Below are 23,800 nucleotides of genomic sequence, written 5' to 3' on the forward strand. Positions count from 1 at the left end.
TTATATATATATATATATATATGTATTTGGGTGTATGTGTGTATATATATATATATATACATACATCATCATCATTTAATGTCTGTTGTTAATGCTGGTATGGGTTGGACGGTTTGACTAGGCTGGCATGCTGGAAGACTGTACCAAACTCCAGTTTGGTTTGGCATGGCTGGATGCCCTTCCTAATTCCAACCACTTCCAGAGTGTAATGGGTGCTTATATATATATATATACACACACACACACACACACACACACACATATATATATATATCTTATATAAAATCCATTCTGTCTGTCTGTCTATTTGTGGCTTCTAGCATCTTGGGCATCCTCCATCCGATTGCGCTCAAATTTGATATGTAGATACCGACGGTATCAGGGCGTGTATAAGTCTTGAAAAAATTACAAAAATCAATTCCAGGTGAGAATGCGATTGATAAAGCCATGGGAAATTGTTTTTCTTTGGAATAGGAAAAAAGTCTATCTTTATTTCTTCTTTTGCTAGTGTCTCAAATTTAGGTTAAATCAGTGTTCCTCAAAGGGAAGGTCTATGGGATGTTCGGACAAGCTGTTTTGAGAAAATTTGGTTTAAATGTTTGGCAACTCAGCACCGTCCATTGGACGGGGGGGGGGGGGGCGTTTTGCTCGTATATATATATATATATATATATATATACACACACACACACACACACACACACACACACATGCATACACATAAACACAAACACACATTTCTATGTGAAATAATATTTCAAAATCTGCTTTGGGTTCAAATCCCACTGAAGTCAGCTGGTCCTTTTGTAAACATGTTAATTTATGTTCCAAACACTAGCTTAATAATAATAACAAAATTATTTTACTAAATTCTTGATAATTTTCAAAATTGATTGAAACACAGGTTCTATATTTCAACAGAAATATGGTAACAAAAGGGTTAAAGTGATCCTAAATTAAAATCTTCCATCAAAATTTCATGTTAATCTATGTTTGAAAGACCAGATGAATATGGATAAAGTTATTTTGCCAAATTCTTCATAATTTTAAAAGCTGTCAATTTAAACAGAAATATGCTAACAAAAAGCGCCAAAGTCAATAAAAGTTAAAACTTTTCATCAAAATTCCATGTTAATTTTTGTTCCCAACACCAGTTGAATAATGAGACATTCAGGTTAGTTTTCTGGTTTGCAGATATCCTTCCACCCACCCATTTCAGGGGCTCTGTAAAAGCTCAAAGTCATTGCCTTGGTCCCTGATTAACCCTTCAACATTCAGATTACTCTGTCGAATGTGATGATTATTTATTCACATTGTTTCGAATTAATCATGCATTATCTCAGAGCTTTGAGATTTCGATGATGTGATTGTTTATTTTTACAATGACATTGTAGGGTAGGTGTGAGAAGCTAGATCTGGTCTGTTTGAACATAGAACAGGGAAAATATTTGGGCCAGATTTGGCCAGTTTAATTCACTAGCATTTAGACAGGCCATATTTGGTCAAGATATTCTATTTGTTTTATGGTCAAACTGATCAGATCAGGCCTCTCACACCTACCCTACAATGTCATTCTAAAAATATACAATCACATCATTGAGATCTTAAAGCAACAAGATCATCCATGATTAATACATAATAATCCTTTCTACTATAGGCACAAGGCCTGAAATTGCTGGGTAGGAGACCAGTCGATTACATCAACCCCAGTTGTTTTACTGGTACTTATATTATCAACCCCGAGAGGATGAAAGGCAAAGACGACCTCGGTTGAATTTGAACTTAGAATGTTAAGATGGGCGAAATGGTGTTAAGCATTTTGCCTGGCGTGCTAACAATTCTGTCAGGTTTGCCACCTTGATTAATTCAAAATAATGTGAATGGCTGTGTGGTAAGTAGCTTGCTAACCAACCACATGGTTCCGGGTTCAGTCCCACTGCGTGGCATCTTGGGCGAGTGTCTTCTGCTATAGCCCCGGGCCGACCAATGCCTTGTGAGTGGATTTGGTAGACGGAAACTGAAAGAAGCCTGTCGTATATATGTATATATATATATGTGTGTGTGTTTGTGTGTCTGTGTTTGTCCCCCTAGCATTGCTTGACAACCGATGCTGGTGTGTTTACGTTCCCGTTACTTAGCGGTTCGGCAAAAAAGAGACCGATAGAATAAGTACTGGGCTTACGAAGAATAAGTCCCGGAGTCGATTTGCTCGACTAAAGGCGGTGCTCCAGCATGGCTGCAGTCAAATGACTGAAACAAGTAAAAGAGTAAAGAGTGAGAGTATATAAACATTACATTTGACAGGGTTATTTGAATACTGAAGGGTTAAAAAATAAAAGGAGAAAATAAGAAGCAGTTATGTTCACCCTACCCTCTCTCCAGCCCCACCTCTTACTGTAGTCCTCTGGCTTGGTAGCTTCTCTTGAATCGTCAAACCCAGTGGTTCCCAAAGTGGGCAGTATTGCCCTCCTGGGGCGGTGGGAAATTCCAAAGAGGCGTTGAAGAAAAGTGGGGTGATAATAGGGTTGCCAAAAGGAGCGATTCATGTAAAAACAACAAAATAATGGGTTCTTTAGGTTAAGTTTTATTTGTGAAATACACTTGCTTTGGATTTGCTTCAGAAAGAGGTTTATGTTTGTGAGGGTGGGGTGGGTGGGGGACACTAGGGATGTGGCCCGGGTGTCAAGGGGACGGCTGCCTGATAAAGTTTGGGAACTACTGGTCTAACCCATGCCGGCGTGGAAGACAGAAGTTAAACAACATCTGTAAGATGATGGTGATGATGATGATGATGGCAAAGTCTAGAACACACTAAAGGGTAAGACACGATTGTCTGGAGATGAGGTGGGTAGGGGGAAGGGGAGGCACAGGGGGATCTAAAAAAAAAAGATGTAAAGAAATGAAATTCAAAATTATTGTATCAATAGACATTCAGAGTGATAATGATTGGCAATATTGATCTTAGCCTAGACCTTCATCTCACTCGCTATTACTAACGATAATTAATTAGACCTTCACTCACTCTCTGTTGACCTTAATAACATTTAATCCTTTAGTTCACTGGCAGATAACGAGGATTATCCAACAGAGATAATGACAATCATTTATTTTAAACAGTTTAACGATAACGAGGATAATAAAATTATCCAACACTGGTTACATGTCAATTGAATGGACCTCAGTAAATAACTGGTACTTTTTCATTGAGCCCCTGGAGGTTAGGATTTGAATTCCAGACACAATAGTTAAATATTGAGGTTAGCTTTGCCTTTTGTTCTTTTGGGGTTTGATAAATATACAGTACCAGTCAAGTACAGGGGTCAGTGTGAAACTGGCTTGCCCCTCCCCTCAAAATTGCTGGCCATGGGCCTAAATTTGAAAGGATTATTCATATTATTTTTCATTATTATTATTATTATTATTATTATTATTATTATTATTATTATTATCACTGCCTTTGCACAGCTTCTAACGCTGGAGATATATTACAGTGTCAGCTGTTCACTACCAGTGAACTAAGGTAATACCTCTTATTTTTCAAGCACCTTCCGGAGTATTCAAGCAGTTCCAAGCAGTGCTGTTTTCTGCAAGTGCTCTACCTTTATTGCAGCCCCTATTTGTTCCACATATTTCTTGAGATTTTTGCTCACTGTTCCCAGGGCTCCAACAATTATTGGTACTACTGCTACCTTTTTCATCGTCCACAACTGTTTAACTTCTCAAGCTAACCTGTTATTATTATTATTATTATTATTATTATTATTATTATTATGAAGGTGGTGAGTTAAGGCAGCAACCTGGCAGAATCGTTAGCACAGCAGGCAAAACGCTTAGCAGCATTTCATCCATCTTTATGTTCTGAGTTCAAATTCTGCTGAGGTCAACTTTGCTTTTCATCCTTCTGGGGTCGATAATTTAAGTACCAGCTGAGCACTGGGGTCAGTGTAATTGACTAGTCCCCTACCCTACAATTTCAGGTCTTGTGCCTATAGTAGAAAGGATTATTATTATTATTATTACTATTAAGGTGTTGAGCTGGCAGAATCATTAGCATGCCGGGTGAAATACTTAGAGGTATTTCATCACATTCTGAGTTCAAATTCCACTGAGGTCAATTTTGCCTTTCATCCTTTCAGAGTTGATAAATTAAGTACCAGTTTAATCCTGGGGTCAATATAATCGACATATCTCCTCCCCCAAAATGTCTGCCCTTGTGGCAAAATTTGAAGCCATTATTATTATTTTCCTTTCAAGTGTTGGGCCTCATGGAGGCAATGACCAAGACTTTTGGCATTACGTTGTGCTTGAGAATAAAAACCCATCAAGCTGAGCAAAATTGCAGTTGTGACAGATATTGGTGTCACACAAATTGGCACCCATGCTGATGGCAAGTAAACGCATCCCAGTGTCATGCAAATGGCACCTGTGCCGGTGTCACACAAATGGCACCCGTGCTGGTGGCATGTTAAAGCACCCATTACACTCTTGGAGTGGTTGGCATTAGGAAGGGCATCCAGCCGGAGAAAAACATGCTAAACCAGGCTGGAGTCTGGTACAACCTTCCAGCTTACCAGCCCTGGTCAAACCGTCCAACCCATGCCAGCATGGACAACGGACGTTAAATGATGATGATGATAATAATTATTTATTATTGTTGCTATTATTATTATTATTATTATTATTATTATTATCATTATTATTGTTGTTGTTGTTGTTAATATTATTATTATCATTACTATTTTACAGGAGTCCTCTTTTGAGTATGATCCCTCCAAAGTGAGTGGTCCTTCAGAAATCAACCATGATGTTCTGTACCGCGAGGGAAAAAACTTGAACGTAAGATATATTATAGAAATCATTTCATAACAAACCAGGACTATTACTGTTTATTTTTTTTCTTTTCTTGTTGTTTTCTTTTACTTTGTATATTTTATTTATTGTTTAACAAAAAAAAAAAAGGAGTGGGGTGCATAGTCAAGTGGTTTAAGAAGCAAGATTTACAACCACATAGTTTCAGGTTCAGTCCCACTGCACAGCACCTTGAGCAAGTGTCCCACAATTATAGCCCTGTGCTGACCTATACCCTGTGAGTGAATCTGGCTGATGGAAACTGTGTGGAAGCCAGTCATATGTATACACAATATCTAAATGTATATGTGTGTATGTATATATATATATATATATGTAAAAGTAAAAAAATATACAAACTGGGACAAGAACGTGAAACATTTAGAAGACGACACAAAAAACACGGACGGGACATTCGAAGTCCTCAATCATCAGTCAAGAACCGGATCATCTTCGCAATTTCGGCTGATTAATCTTGTGTGTGTGTATCTCTATATGTGTCTGCTGTGTTTGTCACCTCAACCATGTTGGTTTGTTTACATTCCCATAACTTAGTTAAGTAAAAAAAAGGCACCAAAAAAACAATAAAATAAGTATCGTGTTTAAAAAACTGGGTTAATTAGTTCAGTTAAAACCCTTTATCTTTCTCTTATTATGTGTATGTATTTCTTAAGATGTATCTTTGTATTATGATGTATATTTTACGATGTGTTTTTCTCCTATGTGTGTGCTGAGATGTGATGTATTTTTATGATGTGCCTTTGTGTTATGATATCTTACGATCTGTTTTTTCTCTTATGTGTGCGCTGTGAGATATGATGTGTCTTTGTGTTATGATGTGAATCTTATGATGTGTCTTTGTCTTATATTGTGAAGTGTGGTGTATGATTAATCTCTGCTGGTTGATTCTAATTTCAGGGGCAGGTAACTTTTACTCCCCGCCTTATTTTATGGGACTTGAAAGGAAGTTTACACTGTTTAAAGAAAGAGGGCACCCTTTATGATTTCAGGATAAAAAACAGGCCAACAGAATGGTAAGAATTTCATTTTGTTTATTTATTTATTACTTTCATCTTTGTTTTATTTTATTGATTTATCTATTTTGTAAATATTTCTCTGTTGAGACGAGACAGTTTGAACACCATCATCATCATCATCGTTATCATCAGTTAAAGTCCGTTTTCCATGCTGGCATGGGTTGGACAGCTTAACAGGAACTGGCAAAGCCAGGAGCTGGACCAGGTTCCATAGCTTGTTTTGGTTTGGTTTCTATGACTGGATGCCCTTCCTAATGCCAAATATTCCACTGAGTGTACTGGGTACTTTTTACACAGCACCAGCAACCACACCAATGTTTTTTTTTTTTACATGGCACCTTGGTTTTAGGATTTCAATTCTGCTGTGGTGGCCAGGTCTTCTCAAGTACAGCAATGCACCACATATCTCATCCCTCTGCCATCTCCTTAGATTGACCTTCAATAATCCATCTCATGTCTTCCTTGTTCTCCTTCGTCCACACCTTCCTTCCATTTCTCTATGCAACTGCATCACATGACCAAACGCAGCACAGTCTCCTCTCTTGCACACTGCATATAATACCTCTTACACCTAACTTTTCTCTCATGCATTATCAACTTTGTGGTTAGGAATTTGAAATCTGCACTGGACATTTTTATCGTAGTTTCAATTCTCAGGCAGGGTGGTGCATTGTTTTCTTGAGTAAAACACTTCTTTTCATGTTGTTCCAGTTCCCTCACCTCTAAAAGAGTTCCAGCAATAGATGGGAAGTTAACCCTGCAATGGACTAGCTTCTTATTCAGGAGGAGGGAGTGTTGTAGTTTCAGTCACTTCTGTGTCCAGGAGACTGGGTTAAGCCCTGGTCTTATGAGTCCTGGGGACACGTGACTGGCCAAAGTCTAAGTTACTGAGCAGGCATCAGTCTTTCAATGCAGTGGCTCCCAATAGGAGATGATTCGGACTTTGATGACTCCTCCAACCCATGCCAGCATAGAAAGCAGATGTAAAAATGCTTGCAATCACTGCCGCCACGCCACCAACAACCTGCATTTTATCAAAATCTCTACTTCCTACCAGAATTGGCAGATTTATATAAGGGAAAGCATGATAAGACTCTAAGATTCAGTGTTGCTCCAGTATGTCTTGCCATACATATTGCTCAAGTATGTCTTGCAACATATATTGTTCAGGTATGTATTGTTATACACATTGCTCAGGTGTGTTGTATGACATTTGTAATTCTAGGTTTGTCTTCTTGTGTTCTTGCCAGGCATGGAAATGTGACTGTGAAAAAGAAACCAAAGATTGAAAAAAATGAATTTCTCAAAGACATTGAGAAACAGGAGGTTGGTATTGTTATTGGAAGTGTGATTTGAGTGAGATTTGACTGCTGTTTCTAGGCGTTTGAGCCACCACCTAGAGGCTTGTTTGTTGATTTAGTATTTATTATAGAAGTTGATTTTGTAAGTAGAATAGTTTCATTATCATCATCATTATTGTTTAACATCCACTTTCCATGCTGGCATGGATTGGACGGTTTGAATGAGGACTGGCAAGCCTGAAAGGCTGCACCTGGTTCCAGTCTGACCTGGCAGAGTTTCTACAGCTGGATGCCCTTCCTAACGGCAACCACTCCGATAGTGTAGAGGGTGCTTTAACGTGCCACCGACATGAGGGCCAGTCAGGCGGTACTGGCAACGGCCACACTCTAAAGGTGTTTTTTACGTGCCACCTGCATGGGAGCCAGTCCGGTGGCACTGGCAATGACCATGCTCGAATGTTGTTTTTCATGTGCCACCAGCACGTGCTAGTAAGGTGACGCTGGCAACAATCACGCTTGAATGATGCTTTTTACATTCCACTGGCATGGGAGCCAATCAGCAGCCCTGGCATCGATCACATTTGGATGTTCTATTAACGTTCCACTGGCACAAGTGCTAATCAGGCGGTACTGTCTTCGGCCACGTCTGCGATTTTGATTTCACTTGCCTCAACAGGTTTTCGCAAGCGAAGTTTGAATGTAGAAAACTTTTCTAAAGTCTAGAACCTCACACTACCTACACTGTTATGGATTCATGAGGTAAGCTCTTTGTTGTTGCTAGATCTGCTAGAAAAAGCAGTCAATTCTCCTTCAATTGACACCTTAACTGGTTTATGTATGTATATATATATATATGGGTAAGCACCAATGAGGGAGACCTCTACTGTCTGATGGATAGATGGATTTTCCTTCTTCCCTCCCTCCCTACCTACCTCCCTTCCTCCCACCCTTCCTCCCGCCCTTTCTCCCTCCCTACCTCCCTTCTTTCTTTCTTAAATCACATCATTACTATCTTTTAAAAGAAAGGGAAGGACCCATTATATATATCCTAAAGATCCTCTCTCAAGTTGGGATGGTCATGGTTTGGATTCTTTTGATCCTGTGCCTGCCTTGTCTGGGTTGACCTAGGGTTAAATGACAACAACTTTGGTGATGTAAGTCTTTGCCAGTGTCTTTATAAGATCCACTGACCACCTCTCTTTACCATTGTTTATATTCTGCCAGGAATGTTACCACGTCCCCAGTGAATATGAAGAAATGGAAACAGAATCTGCAGAGAATTCTAAAGAAATGGAAACATTGGAAGGTAAAACTAAAAAAATATTTTTTTTTTGTGTATGTACTATTGGCACCAAGTATGTGCATGTATGTATATATATATATAATAGACCAAAGTGTACGTACTCCGCTATATTTATATAAAAAGGAATACCAAAAATGAGACAAGAATGCAAAACATCCAGACAGATGATACAAAATAGGGACAACAAAACATCCAGGCAGACAATACAAAAAAACAAGGATGGGTCATTCGGAGTTTTCTTTCTTCAGTCAAGTTCCAAATTATCTTTGCAATTCTGGCTGGTTATACTCGAGATTGCTCCAATCTGGCCAGCTTAATTTAATTCGTAGAGGACCAGGATATGTGGCATATTGGTGTACTTGAGAAGACCCACCCGCCACAACAGAATTGTGATCCTAAAACCAAGGTACCATGTTAAAAGCATTGGTGTGGGTGCTGATGTCACCTAAAAAGCACCCAGTACACTCTGTAGAGTGGCTGGCATTGGGAAGGGCATCTAGCTACAGAATCCAGGCCAAAACATTCTATAGACTCTGGTCTAGCTCCTGTCCTTGCCAATTCCTGTCAAGCAGTCCAACCCGTGACAACATGGAAAATGGATGTTAAATGATGATGATGATACAAGAATATATTGTTGAGTTCATACATATACACTCATACATGCATACATGCACATGTATATACACATACATAGATACATGCATACTGTCAGTATTCCAACACCTTTCTCCCACACGGAAATTGAAAACCCTCAATGCTACACTCAACTATTGTTATATCAACAGCCTTCTATGCCTGTGAAGCCTGGAAGAAGACAGTGAAGATCTCTCAATTGCTGGGTGTGTCCCATTGGCACTGTCTACGTTCAATCCTGAGTATGTCTTGCCAGGAGAGAGGGAGAAACAAAGAGGTGACGAGAAGAGCTTGCTTGGAATGTTTGCAGCACATGGGGACTATGAGGTGGATACGGTTTACTGGCCATGTGTTTCGACTACCGCAAGAGAGATATGCTGCCAGTGTGATGGAGTGGATGCTGGGAGGAGGAGGAAACAGACGGAGGAGAAGACCAAGGAAGAGGTAGTACAGTATATTCCTGGACAGCATGATAACGATAGGAGTCAGCCTGAGTGGAGCCATGAGGAAGATAAGCAACTGGGTTGTCTGGAAAAAGCTTGTATAATACTGGAGGTTCTAAGAGCTAAGATATATATATATATATGTGTATGTATGATATATGATATATACATGATATATGATAATACATATGTGTATGTCACCGTCACTGTGACCGACCAGGCTATCAGATGTTGCTACACATCACTGGTCACAATGCGCTTCGCATTGTTTTAGCCTTCAAATGACGCCACCCCGCTGGCTAAGCGGGCAGGCCAACAGAAGAAAGAGTGAGAGAAAGTTGTGGCGAAAGAGTACAGCAGGGATCGCCACCACCCCCTGCCGGAGCCTCGTGGAGCTTTAGGTGTTTTCGCTCAATAAACACTCACAACGCCTGGTCTGGGAATCGAAACCACGATCCTACGACTACGAGTCCGCTGCCCTAACCACTGTGTATGTATGATATATAAATTCCCTACTGGGAAGGACCAACTTTAAGAGAATCTTACATTGCTTATAAACTTTACATTTGGATGGACTCATATTAAACTGTTGGACTTTTGAATTTTACTCAAAGGATATTGGAATAATACACATATATACCATTATGCCTATAAAACGGATTTATGAACTCAATAACCATACATATCTTACATCTATTTTCTTTCCTCCACCTCACTCTCTATTTGTATCACATCGAAACTATCTATAACTAAACTTTTCCTCTCACACCATCTCCGATAAAGGGATATTATTATTAATTAATATCCTAGAAACAGCTGTAAGACCTTCTATCTATAAATGCTCTAATATATATATACAGCCTTGGTCTTTTTATCTCATTACACAAAAAATTCATATGTATGTATTTATATGTATATGTTGTTCCATTGTTGCTCTTTTCACCCCTGTTGTCATTATATCCTGGTTATAGAGATCAACAAGAGGGAAGAAACAGACGGAAACGAAGAATGCAATTCTGGCGACAAAATCTACAACTTGGATGATTCCACTGAAGTTTGGTCTGATTTCCTCAACATCCATCTCCATCCAAAAACGATCAACATTATTAATGATTACACCCACAAAAGGTACAGTCCTTTATTATTAGACATGGTTTCTTTTGTTCTCTTTGTATTTAAGACTAGCAGCTAAGCCCAGTTTCACCCGGTCGATTTGGATGATGTGTCTGTAAAACCTGTTCTGTGTAAGCATTCGACTTGTTTGGGCACGCTTACATTTTAGAATGACTTTTTTCGATCAAAACACTAAAAATAACTAGCCAACAAAAAAAAAAGACAACCAAGATTCAACCAACTCAAAAAATAACCCAAATACTAAGCGAACAAAGATGAACCATCCCTCTTCCATTGCGCATGCACACACAAACACGCACACACACACACACATTCACATACTCCCCTCTTTTACATACATGCACATATTCACACAGAGTTGAAATGCTGTTTGATTTATTTTTTCAGTGTACAATTTCCATCATCCCACTACCAAGTATGACATCACCCTTTCCTTCCTTATTCATCTAGCACCCCTTCCTTTCTCATTCATAAACATTATGTATGTTTTATTATTGTAGATTATTATTATTATTATAGTATTATTATAGTAGATTAGCTCGGTAACCATGGGAGCTATGAAAAAATTCAAAGCCCAGCCACACCACCGGATCATTCTACACATTTTTCGTGCAATTCCACCCAGCCGTTTGACCGTGAACCTCAAGACAAGAAAGAATCGCCCATGTCAAATTTATATATACACAAGAATACAACGACCACCCATGTCCAATTTATGTAACAGATGACTTTAGTCAGTGTAGAACAATAGTTGCATAAATATTTTTCATTATTTTTCCCATGTTCATTTTAGTCTACAATTCCTATAAGCTCAAAAACGCATATGAGCTTGCTGGTATTCGAACCTCAGATCAAGCAGTTTCAACTTGTGCAGGCTAAGTGACTTAATAAGTATCCAAACATACATGTAACCTTGAGACAGAAATCAGTTGACACCTTTTGACATGAAGCAGCTTGCATACGTTGCCAACTTCTCGCGGCATGTGAATCATTAAATCCTTCTGCGCTTTTAAGCTCAGCTTAGTGCAAAATAGAAAAAAAATTGAATCCTAATTTTTTCTTCCTTTGTACTGAAATTTTTGAAAAGCGAGCCTTCCCCATTATATGTAGAAAAAAATCGCTCTATTTCACAAAATTGGTTTGATCAAAATCACCCAATTCACAGCTGAATGGCAGGTGCAATCACCTTTGAATGGGGAATTCCATTAGAAAAAGTTTTAATCAATTTTCTCAGTAACTATGGGGGCTAGGAAAAAAATACAAAAGGCAGCACAATCTATGGACCCGTCTCCACCTGTGTGCCATTTTCCATGCAAATCCACCCAGCCGTTTGACTGTGAACCTCAAGACGAGAAAGAAAGAATACAAGAATACAACGATCGTCCATGTCCAGTTGATATAATAGATTGAGTGTGTAGAGCTGTAACTAAATACATTCCAGTCGTGACTATCTCATCTTATTTTCAGATACAGAGTATCTAGAGCCAGGTTTTTCTGTGTGTCTTTTATTTTTTTTTCTTAATTTATTTATACAATGATAAATAGTGATATATGTGTGTGAGTGTTGCCATGTTTGATCGCTAAATCCACAAGTTTCTTTTTTATTCTGTCTCTATTTATTTCCTCATACTCCTTTCTGTTGAAGAGCATAGGCTCGAAACATAAAAGACTTTCTCACTAACTGGTGATGATGATGATGGTGTTCAAACTGTCTCGTCTCAACAGAGAAATATTTACAAAATAGATAAATCAATAAAATAAAACAAAGATGAAAGTAATAAATAAATAAACAAAATGAAATTCTTACCATTCCGTTGGCCTATTTTTCATCCTGAAATCATAAAGGGTGCTCTCTTTCTTTAAACAGTGTAAACTTCCTTTCAAGTCCCATAAAATAAGGCGAGGAGTAAAAGTTACCTGCCCCTTGTTCATACACCTGTCTTCATCTTTTCTTTTTCTGTAAATTTCAACTATATATACATACACACTCACTTGGTCCCTAAACCCTCACCTATTTTTCTTTTTTCACACTCCTCCTTTATTTTCCTTCTGATGAATGACTAATATCCGAAACTCTTTCCCTTCCTTTTGTAAATCAAATTAACACATTTGTTAAAATTCGTCCTTCCTATGATGACTTTTTCTTTCTATATTTCAAAATACTTGTAAATTACTTATTAATAATTTACTTATAAAATTATATATTAATGAGTTACTTTTCAGCCACTCTGTATATGTATGTATGTATATATATATATATATATATATAAAAATATGTACTGTAAATTTAGGGTGAATAGGGTATCTAACAATGCATGCAGCTGAAGAGAGCTTTAAACCATCTTTTATATCTATTATACACTGATGTAAGAACAGGTCGTTTATAAAGCTTGAAACATGTGTACCGCGACATCCTTTGTGTTCTGTTTTTGATTTTATTTGATATATATATATATATATATATATATAGATGTCGGTACGTACATATATGTTTTTATGTATGCATATATTTTATTTATTACACTATATATATATATATATAATATATATATATATATATATATATATATATAATAAATTGTTTTCCAGTGAAGAACAACCATTTGATGTGTTTGGCTCTGGTTATGAGACCATGTCTGGTACCGACATATGGGCTGAGATGGAGGACAGACTTCACTATTTTACTGAGGAATGTGACATGTTACAAGTAAGTTTATGGCTTAGAGTCAATACTTATATGGACACTGATCAAATAATCTTTGTATCATTTTATCCTCACATTTGATATAAATTTAAGCGTTCACTTCTGGACTAACTAACTCACTCTGTGAGAGCCTCAGTTCAAATTGCACATGCCTCGAATGGGCCGGAGTATTTCTATTTTGGATGTATTTGGGGTACTTAGTTGTGCCCACGACTTAGTATTTGCTTCTTCTGTGGGTATGAGTAAGTATCTCATTTATTTCTCTTACCACATGTATCACTGACGAAGAGAGGGCTCTTAGTAGCTAACTTTGAAATCGGTCCGATATGGTAATAATGGAATTTTATAGAAATTTCTGTCGACCTTTTTTCAAGTAGCGTGCGTATTGTGAAAACATTATATGGTTAATGGACAATATGTCCAATTTTTCGGCATATTTGGCATTGGAAATTTTTTCCTTTGACCTCATTTATGAATTGTTTATAAATTTAACCGTTAAAGGTATTTTTTAATATGCTGGCCATTGATAAAATTTTCTTTGAGAAAATATATTTTTTTTCGAAAAGAATTTTATCCTCACATTTGATATATATATATATGTATATATATATATATATATATATATATGTGTGTGGCACGTAAGAAGCACCGTTTGAACTTTGGGCCTCACGGAGGCAGTGACAAATGTCCAAGACCTTTGGTGATATACTGTGCTTGAGAAGACCTCTCAAACCCTGTGAGATCATAGTCATGGCCGATGCTGGTATTACATAACTTCTATGTGTGCTGGTGACACTTAAAAAAGTGCCATAACAATCTTGGAGTGGTTGGTGTTAGGAAGGGCATCCAGCTGTAGAAACATTGCCAAATCAGATTGGAACCTGGTGCAGCTGACCAGTTTTCAGTCAAACTGTCCAGGTTCCAATCTGATTTGGCAAGGTTTCTACAGCTGGATGCCCTTCCTAACACCAACCACTCCAAGAGTGTTATGGGTGCTTTTTAAGTGCCACCAGCACAGAAAATGGACGTTAAATGATGAGGATGATGATGATGTAAAACTCTGCATACATAGATCACTGTGTTACTGTATCAAGTAGACTATCGCTTGTTGTTATACACCACTGTTCACAATGTGTTTCCTTGCATCATTCTTGCTTTCCAAATGCTGCCACCTTGCTGGCTAGGCATGCAGGCCATCATTCCACTTGAATGGAATGGTCGTCCTTTGCAAGGTTGTCCATTTACAGCTGAGTGGACTGGAGCAACATGAAATGAAATGATTTTGTGCAAGAGTGCAACACGCTGCCAAATACGGGAATTGAAACCATGACCACAAGATTGTGAGGGCAACACATTAATCATTTAACTATGTGCCTTTATGCATACACACATATCTGTACCTGCGCACACACACACACACACACACATGTGCTCATATACATGCATACACACACACACATCTATAAATGCACACACACACACATGCACAAAAACGCTTACACAAACTCATATACACATCTGTACATGCACACCCACACACACACATTCATACAAACACATGCTCACATACACACATATATATCATCATCATTTAACGTCCGTTTTCCATGCTGGCATGGGTTGGACGGTTTGACTGGGGACTGACAAGCCAGGAAGTCGCACCAGGCTCCAATCTGACCCGGCAAGGCTTCTACAGCTGGATGCCCTTCCTAACATCAACCACTCCAAGAGTGTTGTGGTTGCACTTTACATGCCACTGGCACAAGGAGCCAGTCAGATGGCACTGGCAACAACCCACGCACATGTGCTCACATACATGCATATATGCACATCTCTACACAGATACATACACATATCTAAACATGCACACATACACACACAAACACGCATGCCCACCTCCACACACTCACACCTCTACACAGATACACACACATATCTAAACATGCACACATACACACACAAACACGCATGCCCACCTCCACACATCTACACACGCACACACACACGCACACACACACACACACACAACACACACACACACACACATGTGCCTGTGTGTGTAGCAGTCTTTCTAATCCCGTCAATCTGTCATTTGTTAATTTTTAAATTTTTTCTTTCTTCACTGATTTTCTGTCCTTGTGTTTTTGCAGGGTTTCCAGATCCTGGTCGACGCACACAACGCCTTCACTGGGGCTGCTTCCTCAGTTCTGGAATATCTCCAGGATGAATTCTCCAGCAAATCTCTTCTCACCTTTGGCCTCTCTCCAACAAATTTTGCCAATGTAAGCCTGACCCCTTTTTTTTTTTATTTATTTAATCAATACACTGATACAGCTGTAGGGGCCTAGAGGGTGGCCCTTTTAGAAATAGCAGCCCATTTTTACTGCTGGTTACATTTTATTGGTTTAACAAAGAAGCATATATTGGACAATACGAGCAGATGGGGTGGTCATGGCTGGAAGGCCTTTCATCATAAGTCTGCTTTTACAGAATTGATCTGGAGCTAAATAACTCCAACAGAAGTCAGTAGCTTTGTGTTGTGGCTACTACACACACACACCACACACACACACACATAGGTACTGGTGTGGCTGTGTGGTTAAGGAGTTTGCTCCCCAACTGTGAGCTTCCAGGTTCAGTCCCACTGCATGGCACCTTGGGCAAACATCTTCCACTATAGCCCCAAGCCAACCAAACCGTTGTGATGAGTGGATTTAGTAGCTGGAAACTGTGTGGAAGCCTGCCATACATGTGTGTGTGTCTGCATAGTCGTAAATGAGTGTCACTGTCATACAAGCAGTGTCATTCATATCCAATATTCTGTGTAAAAGATGTCTAACCACGATAAAAAGATATTACCTTGCTTGAAAACTGCTGAGTGTTGGCAACAGGAAGGGCATCCAGCTGTAGGAAATCAGCCTCAGTAAACTCTGTCCAACCTATACAAGCATGGCAAGATGGCTGTTAAATGATATGATGATGACGGGCTTCTCTCAGTTTCCATCTCCCAAATCCACTCACAGTATAAGAGGGAATCTGAATGTGTATGCCAGCATTTCTCAACCGGGTTTTGCCGGAACCCTAGGCTTCTGCAAAAGGTTCCTAGGGGTTCCGTGAGAAAGAGTGAGATAAGCTAATGTTAATTTTATGATTGTAATATTACTATACATGCACAACATATATTATTGTTTGTTGTAATATTGGCTAATTCCAGTCCTGCCTGACTGGCTCCCGTGCTGGTGCACACAATAAGCACCATGCATGCGTGGGTTGTTGCCAGTGCCATCTGACTGGCTCCCTGTGCCGGTGGCATGTAAAGTGCATCCGCAACACTCTTGGAGTGGTTGGCGTTAGGAAGGGCATCAAGCTGTAGAAGCCTTGCCAAACCAGATTGGAGCCTGGTGCGACCTCCTGGCTTGTCAGTCCCCAGTCAAACCGTCCAACCCATGCCAGCATGGAAAACGGACATTAAACGATGATGATGATGAGGATATATATCATCATCATCATCATACATCCGCTTTCCATGCTGGCATGGGTTGGACGATTTGACTGAGGTCTGGCGAACCAGACACCAATCTGATCTGGCAGAGTTTCTGCAGCTGGATGCCCTTCCTAATGCCAACCACTCCAAGAGTGTAATATATATATATAAATAGGGGTTTGTATGATTGTGTATAGTGGGATATATATTATTCAAAGGAATTCCAACTGTCTGTTTTTTTATGTTTTGTTTATATTCTTTATAATATTAATGTAGAATATAAATAGTATATATAGTAAAATGAAATAAAGTATTGATTGTCTTATTGAATAGATGAAATATTGAATATCAAATATTAAGGGACTAGTATACTTTCTTGCATTAAAGCAGTCTTCAAGGTCCCAGGTTGTGACAGGAGTGTTTCAACTGTGTATATATATATATATATATATGATATTTTTAACATAAACTGCAATGAAAAAATATGAGAAAGATATGGTATATATTTTTTTTTTTGTGCAGGGGTTCCTTGAGACATGTAATTTATTTTAAGGGTTACACAAGGGTAAAAAGGTTGAGCAACACTGGTGAACGCTGTAAACTGAAGGTAAATCAAACCATTTTCACTGGGTTTATTTTCCTGTAACTAATATTTCCTCTTTCTGTCTATTCTTCCGCCAGACTGACCGTAGTGGACATCACGTAATTAATGCAGCCCTATGTTATTACCAACTGCCCATGCAGAGTTCCCTGTTTGTTCCTCTGTCTCTATCCACATCTGGCTGGCCGTCCACAAGCCCTTCTAGTCCTGTCTACCGGAAGTTTCCACATGTCAATTATAAGGTAAGAGACACAATTTATAGCTCACTTTTACATATTGTTTGTTTTATATATATATATATCATCATCATCGTTTAACGTCCGTTTTCCATGCTAACAACATGGGTTGGACGGTTTGACTGGGGTCTGGGAAGCCAGGAGGCTGCACCAGGCTCCAGTCTGATCTGGCAGCGTTTCTACAGCTGGATGCCCTTCCTAACGCCAACCACTCCGTGAGTGTAGTGGGAGCTTTCTATGTGCCACTGGCACAGGTGCCAGGCGAGGCTGGCAATAGCCATGATTGGTTGGTGCTTTTTATGTGCCACCGGCATGGAAGCCAGTCGAGGCGGCACTGGCAACGGTCACGTTCAGATGGTGCTTTTTACGTGCCACCGGCACTGGTATCACAACTACAATTTACATTGATTTTTTGATCGATTTCGATTTCACTTGCCTTAACAGGTCTTTGCAAGCAGAGTTTTGTGTCCAAAGAAGGAAAGGTATGCATAAGTGGACCGGCTACATGCCAGGTAAAGGCCATGGGTTATGGTCTCACTTGTCCTGACGGGTCTTCTCATTCACAGCATATTTCCAAAGGTCTTGGTCACTAGTCATTGCCTCGGTGAGACCTAATGTTCGAAGGTCGTGCTTCACTACCTCGTCCCAGGTTTTCCTGGGTCTATCTCTTCCACAGGTTCCCTCAATGGCTAGAGTGTGGCACTTTTTCACACACCTATCTTCATCCATTCTCGCCACATGACCATACCAGCACAATCGTCTCTCTTACACACCATAACTGATGTTTCTTAGATCCAACTTTTCTCTCAAGGTACTTACACTCTGTCGAGTATGAACACTGACATTACACATCCATCGGAGCATACTGGCTTCATTCCTTGTGAGCTTACGCATATCCTCAGCAGTCAGGGCCCATGTTTCACTGCCATGTAGCATGGCTGTTCATACACATGCATCATACTGTCTACCTTTTACTCTGAGTGAGAGGCCTTTTGTCACCAGCAGAGATAAGAGCTCTTTGAACTTTGCCCAGGCTATTCTTACTCTAGCAGTTACACTTTCAGCACACCCAGGTAACGGAAGCTATCAACTACTTCTAGTTTTTCTCCTTGGAATGTGGCGGAAGTTGTTCTCTGCACATTTTCTCAGTGTTTCCAAAGGTCTTGGTCACTAGTCATTGCATCTACCATTGCATCACTTTTTCACACACCTATCTTCATCCATTCTCGCCACATGACCATACCAGCGCAATCGTCTCTCTTACACGCCATAACTGATGCTTCTTAGATCCAACTTTTCTCTCAAGGTACTTACACTCTGTCGAGTATGAACACTGACATTACACATCCATCGGAGCATACTGGCTTCATTCCTTGTGAGCTTACGCATATCCTGAGCATCTACCACACACAAAAACTATCTTCCTAGTTAGCCTTCGTTTGACATTGCTGCACCTCTTATGTGTCCATAGTTTACACTGGGTACATCTTATAGAGTTTCTACCTATGCCTTTTCTACAGATCGAGCAGGGCCATCTACCTGAAGGCGTTTGTGGTTTGTCTACCTTCCTACATATTAGGACTTTGGTTTTAGCTCGGTTGACTCTAAGGCCCTTCGATTCTAATCCTTGCTTCCACACCTGAAGCTTCTCCTCCAGTTCTGATAGTGACTCAGCAATTAGAGGAACTCCCAGGGGCATCCTGTCTTGAATTCCTCTGTTATTGCCTGGAGAACTATGATAAATAGGAGGGGGCTGAGTACTGAACCTTGGTGGACCCCTTCCTCTACCCGGAATTCTTCACTGTACTCATTGCCAACCCTCACCTTACTAACAGCGTCCCTGTACATGGCTCGCACAGCTCTCACTAACCATGTATATAAGTGTATGTATATATGTATATATATATATATACATATATACATACACTTATATACATGGTTATATATATATATATATATATATATATATTTTTGCACTTATATATACACATGCTCGCATATACATCATCAATATGCACATCATTATATACACCCTCATCATAATCATTGCTGTTGCTGTTGTTATTATCATATCATCATTGTCACCACCTCCGTCATCATAACGCCACCACCACCACCATCATCACTACTGCTACCACCACCACACCACCCATCACCATCAGCATCACCATTGTTGACATCATCGTCATCATTGGTAAAGCAAAAGGAACAGATGAAAACTGGAATAAATACCTTATAACGATGATGATGATGAGGAAGATATGGACGGTGATGGTAATGATGGTGATATTGATTGTGTGTATTTTACATTATTTTATTTATATTTTTTTCGTGACCCTTTCACAGCCTCACCTCGATTACCATGGCAGTGCTATCCTAGCGGCCAGCCTGGACACGTGTACCTTGCCATACAGATTACGTGACAAACAGACCCATATGAAGGACATCAGTCATTCGCTCAATTCAATGAGCCGCAAGGTAAGGGTTGTGATAATTACTATTGTTGTTGTTGTTGTGTAGCCTTATCAGTTCTGGTGTATCAGACCCAGTTGAACAAAGCGTGTGATCAAAGATATTCCACCCAAGACCATCCCACCTTATATTCTATGTCAGCTATCTTGATTGAATGATCAGTTTCGATTGTTTGCTTATTTTATACGTTTGTTTTTGCAATGCTAGCACACACATCATCGCAGCTCTCTGTCGGTTATGACGACGAAGGTTCCAGTTGGTCTGATCAACGGAACAGCCTGCTTATGAAATTAACGTGCAAGTGGCTGAGTGCTCCACAGACACGTGTACCTTTAACGTAGTTCTTGGGGAGATTCAGTGGGACACAGCGTGTGACAAGGCTGGCCCCTTTGAAATACAGGTACAACAGAAACCGGAAGAAAGAGTGAGAGAAAGTTGTAGGGAAAGAGTACAGCACCCCCTGCTGGAGCCTCATGGGGCTTTAGGTGTTTATGCTCAATAAACACTCTCAAAACCCAGTCTGGGAATCGAAACTGTGATCCTACGACCACAAGTCCACTGCCTTAACCCCTGAGCCATTGTGCTTCCACAGCACACACATACATGCACACACACACACACACACACACACACACACACACACACACACACACTGTATGTTAAACTAGAACCCAAAATTCCTTGTTTTGCAAGTTACTTGGTGACCCTGCCAGTGCTGGTGCTACGTAAAAAGCATCCAGTCCACACTGTGAAGTGGTTGGCATCTGGAAGGGCATCCATCTGTAAAATCCATGCTAAAACTGACCTCTCCTCTGCTAGTGCCATGTAAAAAGCACTCAGTTCACCCTGTAGGGTGGTTGGTGTTAGGAAGGGCATCCAGTTGTAAAAACCCTGCCAAAACAGACACAGTAGCCAGGGGTAGTCTTCTACTTTGCCGGCTCCTGCCAAACCGTCCAACCCATGCCAGCATGGAAGGCAGATGTTACACAATGATGATGGGGATGATAGGTGTGTGTGTGTGTTTTATGTTATGACACAAAACAATTCTACATTAAACTGAAAGATTACTCAGTACTTTTTTGTAGAGTACAGATTTATTATTCTTAAACATGAATTATTTACATTTGACGGATATTTGTCCTCATCTTGTTTGTTGTTAACACAACATTTCGGTTAATATACCCTCCTGCCTTCATCAGGTGTCTTGGGGAGATTTTGAACCTGGGTTCTCATTCGTAAGGTATTTTTCAATGTTGTTATTATTATTATTATTACGAGTTCGATTCCAAGCAGTGACCTGAATAATAATAATAATAATATCAAGGCTGGAGGATATATCAGCCAAAACATTGTGTTAACAACAAGCAAGATCATCATCATCATCGTTTAACGTCTGTTTTCCATGCTAGCATGGGTTGGACGGTTTGACCGGGTCTGGGAAGCCAGGGGGCTGCACCAGGCTCCAGTCTGATCTGGCAGTGTTTCTATAGCTGGATGCCCTTCCTAATGCCAACCACTCCGTGAGTGTAGTGGGTGCTTTTTACGTGCCACCGGCATAGGTGCCGGGGGGAGGGGGAGGGGCTGGCAACAGCCACAATCGGTTGGTGCTTTTTACGTGCCACTGGCACGGAAGCCAGTCAAGGCAGCGCTGGCATCAGCCACGTTCAGATGGTGCTTTTTACGTGCCACTGGCTCTGGTATCACAACTACAATTTCCATTTGATTTTTATTTGATATTGATGTACTTGACTCAGTAGGTCTCCTCAAGCACGAGGACAAATATCCGTCAAATGTAAATGATGTAAATAATGTAAATAATTCCTCATCTCTTAAATATAGAACTATATGAATAGTGTTGACAGTAACTTTGAAGTTTCAGACTGTCTGATGAAGGCTGAAACTTCATAGCTACTGTCAATACTATTTTTAAAGAATAATACACACACAGACACACACACACACACGCAAGCACATGTATACATACACATATACATACATGTTTCTGTCTTTTTTTCCCTTGCTAGCATGGGTTAGATGAATATATTACCAAAGCATTTTTCTTTGTACAGCCTCAAACACAAATAAATACCCACGCACATACACACACACAATATACATTTATTATAAATCTTATTGTTGATCATGTTGTTTAGCCCCCAAATGATTCGTAATTTAGAAAATTATGATCAAAGTACAATCCAGCCATGATCATCCTGTCTTAGTGGAGGAGGAACAGGGTGATGTCTAGAATTACATTATCAAATGTATCGTTTCTTTATGCAAAACAGTTGTGAGTGATTTAAAGGAGATTTGGCTGTTATTTCTAGCATGTCAAGAGGCTAATTTGTTTTCTTTTTACTGTTGGCCATCCTTTCTACAGCTAACTTTTCAAGTAACTCTAAGGGCTGGGACCCGTTTCAGTTTTTTCAGCCAAGTGTACTGGGGCATAGTTATATACAATGATTTTGAAAGAAATCTCAGAAGTAACTTCTGTGCACTGAAGACATACACTGTGATCACCCAAATGTTTTATGGTGAGTTCGTAAACTTAAATTAAACGAGATTTTCTGTGTAATTAGTAAGCAAAAGCTCCTCTTGATACTTAAAATTGCTTAAAAACAAAACAAGGGAGACAACTCTGATGAGACCTCATAGCATGGAGTTATCTACCTTGTTTAGTGGACCACCATAAAGACTCTGAACTGAGGAAGGAGATTCTGTGAAGTTGCTTCTTTCTGCTAGAAATGACAGGCAAATATCCGTCAGCTAACATTTTTGTCAACCCTAGAAGGAAGATGTTCCATCCGTGGCCTCCTGTATTCTTTTCAGTCATAGTATATCGCGGATTAAATCAATCAGTGTGTTCATTTTCATTTAAAAACATTGAAGTGTGTGTGATTTGAGAGAGATTTGACTGCAATTTCTAGCAAATCAAATGGTTTCCACAGAGGCTCCCTACTTGGATGATGGTGGTTGTGATGGTGATGATGATGCTAATGATGTTGCATACTTTCTTTTCGTTTTGTCTTTCATGCCCAACCATGGCGTAGGTGGCAGCACTGTGCAGCACCATACCGTTCCCTCTGGGCGAAGACAGCTCCTTGATTGAGTCTCTGATGCAGATGGGGGACCAGGTGCCCTGGACATCGATCAGTCCCTACGTAAATACCGAAACAAAGCCATGGATGACCTCCACCACATTACGAGGCATCCCCAATTCAATGACAAAATCGTGAGTATCAACCTGGATCACGGTAGAACTCTTGTCTGCACCTATACTCTGAGTGTGTGTATGCGGGTGCGCGCGTGTGTGTGTGCGTGCGCGGGTGTGTGTGTGCACGTGTGAATGCGTGTGTGTACGTGTGTGTGCGCGTGCATGTATCTGGGTGTTTGAGTGCGTGTATGAGTGTGCGTGTGTGTGCGCGCATGCGTGCGTGTGCGTGCATGTATATGTGTGTGCATGTATATGTGTGTGCGTGTGTATGTATGTTTGATAAGTGCTAACACATAAAACTTACGCCCTTTGAGTCACTGTCGCTTCTGCTATATATTAATAATAGTACGTGTGTGTATGTATATATATATATATATATATTTATGTGTG

General features: G+C 39.8%; 1 protein-coding gene across 1 annotated transcript in view; it reads left to right on the forward strand.

Moving 5' to 3' along the window:
• Window positions 1–23,800, forward strand: part of LOC115219808 (protein misato homolog 1) — a 32,305-nt gene that overhangs the window by 4,842 nt on the left and 3,663 nt on the right. The window contains exons 2-11 of the mRNA XM_029790082.2: window positions 4,747–4,836; window positions 5,767–5,882; window positions 7,136–7,211; window positions 8,411–8,492; window positions 10,537–10,693; window positions 13,289–13,406; window positions 15,554–15,685; window positions 17,569–17,730; window positions 20,071–20,202; window positions 23,247–23,428. Of these exons, the coding sequence (XP_029645942.1) occupies window positions 4,747–4,836; window positions 5,767–5,882; window positions 7,136–7,211; window positions 8,411–8,492; window positions 10,537–10,693; window positions 13,289–13,406; window positions 15,554–15,685; window positions 17,569–17,730; window positions 20,071–20,202; window positions 23,247–23,428 (1,247 nt within the window). The remainder of the gene's footprint in view (window positions 1–4,746; window positions 4,837–5,766; window positions 5,883–7,135; window positions 7,212–8,410; window positions 8,493–10,536; window positions 10,694–13,288; window positions 13,407–15,553; window positions 15,686–17,568; window positions 17,731–20,070; window positions 20,203–23,246; window positions 23,429–23,800) is intronic.

This window comes from Octopus sinensis, linkage group LG15 (genome assembly GCF_006345805.1).
Source record: "Octopus sinensis linkage group LG15, ASM634580v1, whole genome shotgun sequence".
NCBI classification, from domain to species: Eukaryota; Metazoa; Mollusca; class Cephalopoda; order Octopoda; family Octopodidae; genus Octopus; species Octopus sinensis.